At 42.5% G+C, this 8,274-nt stretch overlaps 1 protein-coding gene and 1 long non-coding RNA gene across 2 annotated transcripts in view; both read left to right on the top strand.

The window, feature by feature from the left end:
- Nucleotides 1-3,673, top strand: part of VIPR2 (vasoactive intestinal peptide receptor 2) — a 49,322-nt gene extending 45,649 nt beyond the window's left edge. Inside the window, exon 13 of the mRNA XM_083406665.1 lies at nt 735-3,673. Within this exon, the coding sequence (XP_083262791.1) occupies nt 735-908 (174 nt within the window). The 3' untranslated portion in view covers nt 909-3,673. The remainder of the gene's footprint in view (nt 1-734) is intronic.
- LOC310661184 overlaps nt 1-8,039 on the top strand; it is a 101,934-nt gene extending 93,895 nt beyond the window's left edge. Inside the window, exon 2 of the long non-coding RNA XR_014503821.1 lies at nt 7,547-8,039. This is a non-coding gene — a long non-coding RNA (uncharacterized lncRNA). The remainder of the gene's footprint in view (nt 1-7,546) is intronic.
- Nucleotides 8,040-8,274: the final 235 nt, after the last annotated feature.

Raw genomic sequence — 8,274 nt, forward strand, 5'->3', positions numbered from 1 at the left:
GCCACATTCACACCACACATACTAAACACTACGATACCACTTTAAACAGCCATGCCTTTCCCATGGAATCCTGGGAAGTGTAGTTTGTTAAGTTGCACTTTGTTAAGTGCGCTGAGAGTTGTTAGGCTACAATTACCAGCCCATCTTTGTAGGAAACTCTGGGAATTGTGAGGGGAATAGGGGTCTCCTAACAACTCTCACCACCCTTAACAAACGGAAGCTCCCATAATTCTTGGGTGTGTGTGGAGGGGAGCCATGATTATTTAAAATGGTATCGTAGTGCTTTTAAAAGATGGTGTGGCCTTCATTTCCCACAGTGCCCTGGAGCAATGCTGCGTCAGGGGCATTTGGGGTAATTAATATGGCAACTCCGCTGCCACCCACCATGACTAACAGGTAAGCTTGCCAGGTGTTGCCCAGATAGAGACGGGACCCTGGAGAACATTTGGATGGGTATGGGTGGAAGAAAATTTGGATTCAGTTCTGACCAAGGATTCTTGGCAGCTCTACTGTCTCTGGTTCAGAGGAATCCACTCTCAGCGTTGTATATCTGAAATATCTTCCCGAAAAGGAATTATTATACAACCTTGCTGCATGTTATATCATTGTGTAGAAAAAGGGGGGGAGCATTCTTGACCTTTCCGAGCCCCCACCCTGCCCCCAAATAGATGTATACTTCTTATGAATGTGCACACCTAATACTCTGCGTGCTGGTGCGCTCTGTTTACATTTAGGTACAAGGCGAACTGAAAAGAAAATGGCGGAGTTGGTGTTTGAACCAAAGAATGAGCCGAGATTACAGACTTCACAGCTCTTCTATTTCTCGGAACGGCTCAGAAAGCATCTCCCAGTTGCATCGTAATTCAGCGACTCAGTTTTCTCTCCAAACGGAAACCACAGTGATATAAGCCACGTGGGTGCCTGCAAAAGACTCAAGATCATAGGGCATATCGCTGCATTGTACAGCTCAGTCAGCGTGATAACATTTTATAACGTCTGTAGAGTTTTTACCCTGTTTTTGTCTACATGTCAAAATGTGGGAATGGCCTAGTGCAGGTCGTGGTATCCTTTGAGTTTAGCCTTAGAACTTGTTTTCAGCTGTAGGATTTGTGTCTCCTTGGACCATAGGAAGTGGTGTGTTTTGATGCATTTTTATTAGTTATCATTCTGACCCCTGCCAATTCCATGCTGAAAATAATTGGGATTTACTGGATTAAGAAAAAGAAAAGTTGTGCTGCCTCAGACCAATGTCCCTCTAGTTCATCATCAATTTTTCCAACAGCGTTCAGCCAGATATCTCTCAAAAGATCACAGCAAGACATGAAGGCAAGAGTCTTCTACCGTGGTTGCCCTCTAAAACGTGATAATTTTGGAGATGCGCTTCCCCTGAACCGGGATGGTATATATAGGCATCATGAATGGCAGCCATTGGTAGCCTAATATTTCACAAATGTATCTAATCCTCTTTAAGGTCATCTAAGATGCTGGCCATTGCCACACCTTGTGATAACGAGTTCCATAGATAAATTAGGTGAGGTCTGAAGAACTTCCTTTCATCTGTGCTGAAGCTCCTGGCATTCACTTTCGATTCATCACCCTGGCATCTGAATCATTCTCCCAGATGCCCACTATATTGCTTGCTTGTCCACGTTCTTTCAGCAAACACTTCCCCATTTGCATGAGGCCAAACATCGCCAGACCAGCTCTGTTACATAGATGCAGATTGTGATATCAACCCACACTGGCATGCTAGGCCTCAGCCTGGTCCATAGTTTCAGAAGAAAGTGTTACTAGGCTTTGGTTCAAGGATGGGGAACCTTTGGCTCATGGACTTAATGAGCCCCCCCCCAGACCAACTCATTTGGCTCACTAGTCCCTTTTGGCCAAGCCATATAGGGTAAAGACATGGGGGCTTACAGACACCACCCTAGAACTGATGAGCAGCCGCTGCAAAATATAGCCCATGAAGGTAATCTTCAAAGTCTAATGACAATTTTAAATTTGGAGAACTGTAAGAAACCTAAGAGGGTGGAGGCTTGGGTAAGATGTCATACACAGACCTTTGCCATGACTAGCAGAAGAAAAGAATTAAGGTTTTTGTAGGAGACACACACACACACAAACTGCAGAATTCAGCCTGCACGAACTTTGATTAATAGAACACCCTTGCTCTTATCACACACTGGCATATTTTCCCTCTGTTCCTACAGTTTGGCTGTGCCCTGAGTATTGATTGTTATGTTGCGCTTTTAATTTGCAAATGGTTTCGCCGTCATTATTGCATATGCTCTCTCAACAAGCCAGTGATGTCGGTCACTATTATTACCATTTTACAAATGGGAACTGTGGTTGGGAGCCAATGATTTGGCTCAGGGTTGTGCAGTGAGTCTTGAGACAGAGATTGGAACTTGACAAAGAAGGAACAGTGAACTGCACAGAGACGGGGGGGGGGGGGACTGTATAGGCTGAGGTATGCGGTACCTTATAAACCATGGGCAGGGAACCTTATTAGCTAAAGGAACACATTCCCTTCCAGGCAACCTGGAGCTAGAAGTGGGTAGAGGCTGTTTCTTCACACATAACCTCTGTCCTCAATGTGGCTATTTTTTTTAGCTGGGCTATAAAACTCTTTGCCATCTTGGGAATTAGCTACTATATTGACTAAGAAGGCTCAAAAGGATGCTGCAATTTACAAAGAGGTTTATCCAATTCACTTTCAAAGCAGGCTTTGCCAACCTGGAACTCTCCAGATGTTTTTGGAGTACAACTTCCATCGGCACAAGCTGGCTGGGGCTGATGGGAGTTGTAGTCCAAAAACATCTGGAGGGTTCCAGGTTGGCAAAGAGTGATGTATTCAGCCCTTCAGTTCTCCCATTCCGGGTCCTTAATCATGGGAGGAGCCTCTGGCCTCTTGTTGGTAAAGTTATTGGACTTGTTTCTTCATCCTTCTTGGAATGAATGAGTGAATGAATGGATTTGCATTTGGAATAGTTGTACGTGGGATGAATGGCTGTCTTCTGAACACGGATGGGGAACCTGTGGCCCTCCAGATGTTGCAGCACAGCTGCCATCATCCTGACCACTGCCTTTGCTCTTAGGAGCTAGAGTCCAGCTGGAGCGCCATGGCTTCCCCATTCCTGTGACAACGTTTCTCATTAAATTCTCCAAATACCCGTTTTGTGACTTGCGTGTTTTCACATACGCCGTTTCCGATACTAAATTATTGTATGCATTTTTATGTTACGTCATCATATATGTATTATGTTTTGCCTGTTGTTAAGGCTTCCTTTTTTGTCAGCTTGCTATTCAAATCTTTAATTTCAGCAGACAGAAAATGGTGGTTTTATGTAGTGCTCTAGAGTGTTCACAGCACTTCACCTGAATTATATCATTAACCTTTGTGACAACGCTGGGCTTTGGGTCAGTAGTGGTATTCCCATACTGCAGATGGGAGACTAAGAGATGCCACCAAGGATGTCCATTGATTCACAGCTCAGTTTCTTAATAGTCCAATCCTGAGTGTGTTTACTTGGATGTAAGCTCCACTGACTCTGCATAAAGAACAGCCTTAGATGCTACACCAGCTCTGTATGTGCAGAGTGACTTCATTTTAATGCTTGCTATGCCCAAACTCCCAAACATCTTGGAATAAAAACATGGTTTCCAGATCAAATAGTGTGGGTAGCACAAGTCTTTTCGTGTAGTCAAAACCTGTCACGCTTTTGTGACTTCTTTAATGCAACAGCTCTTCTAGCATACTTTGAATATCATTCTATATATATAGAATTTTCTTTTCCAGTGTTTATGATATCTGCCGAGCGGTTTTCCATTCATGCTGGTGTGCATTTGTAAAAAGTAAAAGAAGAGGTGGGGGGAGTGGGAGGGAACAAAACCTTTAACTATTGCTTAGGACACCTAGGACATAATGATGCAGATTGAAAAATAAAGCTTGAAGCAGAAGGCACTAGGCAAGTTACTTGTCCAAAGTCAGAGAACGGCACCATTTGGATCAGGGGAAAGAGAAACAGACCAGGCTTGAATTATTCCTAGCATTAGAACACCTGGTTGCTTAAGGCTCACCACAATAAAGAGCAATAACAATATATATATATATTTTTAAAATACTAGTCTGTCAAAAAAAGAATTTTAAAATATTTACCTAGAGCATCCAGGTAAATCTTTACCTAATCCCATCAGTTAACCAAAATTAATGTTCTTGACCAGCCACCAGTCTATATATTGTTATAGGATCATGCACTAAAACTTTTCCTGGACTGTAGGGTGTAGCATTGATGTTCTGCTTATTATCCTCACTTACTTTTCACCCTTCTCTTCCCAGGCACGCTCGATGTCTGAGTTTTGTTTCCCTCCGCTTTTTCGTTGCCCCAAGCTTTCCTCACGAAAACCTGCTCTTTAAAGCTGAATAGGAGCACAGGTCAAATTGGGGTTTCCACAGATGGGTGTTTGCTCTGATTGAGCTTTGTAGAATGTGTTTTCACAAGGAAAGCTCTGGAGCAAAAAAAAAAAAAAAAAGGCGCAGGAACACAGAACATTAAATTGTGGACCATGCTTGGAAAGGGCAGTGGAAAGGTACGTGTGGCTACACCCACAGTAAAGTACAAGCATAATTGGATTCTGAAGGCCACATGGCTTAGTTCAGCTTCCATGTTCCTTCCATCAATGCTTCTGTGACTCAGAGCTAAGAAGAAGAATTTGGACTTGATTTCCCGCCTTTCGCTCCCCTTAAGGAGTCTCAAAGCGGCTAGCAATCTCCTTTCCCTTCCTCCCCGACAACAAACACTCTGTGAGGTGAGTGGGGCTGAGAGACTTAAGAGAAGTGTGACTAGCCCAAGGTTACCCAGCAGCTGCATGTGGAGGAGCAGGGAAGCGAACCCGGTTCACCAGGTTATGAGTCCACCGCTCTTAACCACTACACCACGCTTTCTGCCATCCTTTCTTGGCCGACTCTTCTGTGTCCTTGGTGGCTGTTGCAGATGTTCTTCTGAGTCACAGGCGCATATCTGCAGCCTTTTAAATCATAATCATAATCTTTTTATTTATACCCTGCCCATCTGGCTGGGGTTTCCCCAGCCACCCTGTGCGGCTCACAGCATATATCAGAACATACTAAAACATCGAATGTTAAAAACTTGCCTTCGGATGTCTTCTAAAAGTCAAATAGTTGTTTATTTGCTTGACATCTGAAGGGCGGATGTTCCACAGGGAGGGCGCCACTACCGAGTTGCCTGACTCCTAGTATGCCTGAGGTTTACTGGGTGGAAGAAGGAGGGGAAATAGGTCACAGCAGCACAATGAGGTGCCTTAATATTTCCCATGCCAAACCTGCCATTCTATCAACCAATCCACAGTGCCTGCTTTCCAGAGGAGCCTTTCATTTGCTCCTTTCTTTTCCCATCTCATCAGCTTAGTACATTTTAAAGCGAGCTGACAAAGGACGCATTGATAGGCCATAACATTTTCGCAATGCATCAAGTACAAATGCCTCTTCCTGCATGATTAATTCAGAGGCGGGGAGTGCGATATGTTCTCATCAAAATGGGTCATCCCAAGCTCTTGTCAAACATTTGGGTTTTTCACTGTAGCTTTCCCACCCAAAAGTCTACTTTAATGTTTCATAATTGCATGGTTGGACCTTGGTGTTTAGTATATCAGATTATAAATATTGCTGGAACTTAATGGGCTATGTAAATACCCTTACTGTAGAACCACTTTATATCTGTGTGCTGCCGCTTACAACTTCAGACCTAGCAGGGCCATTTAGAAAGGGGGGGGGGGGAGAGAGAGTCCAAGAGGATCCCTTTATAATTACCATAAAAGGCATAAACTGAAAGGGGCTTTTTTTGTTTTGTTTTAACCTCCTGTCCTTATGTAGCCGTTGCAAAGGAAAAGATATGAAGCTGACAGGTTCTTATAAATATAAGCATGCCGTGTCTACACTCTTAAAAGAAAGGAGCGTGAGTGTGTTTATTTCTGTTGTCGCCTGTGACCACGTCTTTTCTAAATAATAGATGCAAATGCTGCAGTGCTCTCCACAGGGACTTATAAAAAAAAATTACCTCATACAATGACTTTTTTTTTTACCTCATAAACTGAAGGGTTAGCAAAATTACCACAGGTAGCAAACAGTGTGGAGATTTCTAGAAAACTGATTCACAGGGAAAATAGCAAGTGGTGTTGTACGCAGAGCAGGTTCTTAGAAGGCCCATTCGGCTCAACTTCACCACATGCAAAGGAATATGGACCTGTTTGTTTAGGCAAGCCCATCTAGACACATAGACGCTGCCGTGTTTTCCAAATAAAATCACTGTTAATTACCCTTAAATGTTTCAAACTGTTTTTAATTGCTAGTTGTCAAAGGTTCTTGTAAACCACTTAAGAAGTTTTATGACGAGAAGTATATAGATTTCGTTAAGTAAATAAAACTGGTGTGGAACTATGGCAAACCTATCTCCTGACTGGATTCAGGAGAAGCAGAAACCAAATCTGACAGATCCGTCCATCCCTAGCCAGGGCCAGCTCTGAATCAAACAGCCCCCTTAGGCTGCAATAGTTTTCTGTACCCCAAAAAATCCGTTCTCGACTTTTGAATGCCTTGTTTTGCATTGCATTTGGGGGCCCATTTCATGGGTTCTCAAATTGCTCACATAGTTTATATCTCCCTCATATAAGATGGTAAATAAATTGATAGTAAACACCTCAGTCTTAACACAACCACTCACATGACCACCATGGGCAATGATGTTGTATATGCTTCTATTATTTATTATTATTATTATTATTATTATTATTATTATTATTATTATTATGAAGTAGAAATAACAACAGAGTGAGTGGATAGTTTATCCAGGACAGTCTCCCTACAAACTCCATATCCCAGGCAGCCACTTGGATTGCCTGGTCCTGGATTCGGCCGTGACTATGGCAACAGATGTAGAACACTTTGGGGGGGGTGGAATTGAGGTGCCAACAAACCACTATTTCCAGTCCCCTTCTCAGGGTGACCAAAGCAATTGGGGCTTGCACGATTTCCTTGCTGCCTTAAGGAAATAGTTTGTCTCTCTTTGCACAAACAAACATCACTCTCTCTTACATCCAGAAAAGCAAGAGGCATCAGAGTTCAAGGTCGCATTACAGAAGGCAGAAACACTTTGGGTGTGAAGTGTGGCCAGCTATCGGGAGAGGGAATAGGTCATAGGGGAGAATTCCAGGAATGAGATAGAGAGGCTTGGAGGTTCCTTGCCCCTGGTTTAGGGCAATGACAGCGTGATATTTTTTTCTAGGTTGTATTTTTTGGACCATGGTAATTTCTGACAAACTGTTACAGCCAGCCTATTGCAGTGGTACCTCGGGTTACATATGCTTCAGGTTACATACACTTCAGCTTACAGACTCCGCTAACCCAGAAATATTACCTTGGGTTAAGAACTTTGCTTCAGGATGAGAACAGAAATCATGCAGCGGCAGCACAGCGGCAGCAGGAGGCCCCATTAGCTAAAGTGGTACTTCAAGTTAAGAACAGTTTCAGGTTAAGAAGGGACCTCCGGAATGAATTAAGTTCTTAACCTGAGGTACCACTGTATTACCTAATACTTAACCCATGTGCCAGTCAGTGGCAGATAAGATCACATTATGCAGTTGAGCCTGTGGGCACCGTTCTTCAGAATTAGGTATTGTGGTAAATGGCTAAAATGCTCTTTTAAAATAGTAATGAAAATGATTCACGTGGAATGGCTTTACCTCTTGTGTGTTTTGTACCAAATTTAATATTCCCTGCTGGGTTTTAATCAACAGAGCCTCAAGAGAAACTGTCAGGATGTTCTGTCTGATACTTCTATCAGTTTTACTTTTCTTTTATCCTGTCATATACAGTGAAAACCCTGATGTAAATGGATGTGACTTATTTTAGTTTTAATTTCACTTACGTATAGGAAAATGGATGTAAATAGACTGGCTTTTCATATTTGTAAAACTGCATTTGTATCTTCTGTTCTTTAATCTATAAAATATTCTACAAAATATTTAATGGCGTTCGTTGGGGATTTTTCTGGTCACCTTATGTAAAAAAAAATATGATACTGTAGAGCTGAAAAAGGTTCAGAAAGGAGGCGACCAAAATGATAATGGGTCTGGAATAATTCCCTTGTGAAGAATTTGGGGCATTCTGGTTTAGAAAAAGGGTAAGACAATACATGATAGAGAGGATACATGATAGAGATGTATAAAATTGTGCGTTTTGTGAGAAAGGTGCATTGA

The sequence above is a fragment of the Podarcis tiliguerta genome, assembly GCF_965153285.1.
Source record: "Podarcis tiliguerta genome assembly, chromosome: 12".
NCBI lineage: Eukaryota > Metazoa > Chordata > Lepidosauria > Squamata > Lacertidae > Podarcis > Podarcis tiliguerta.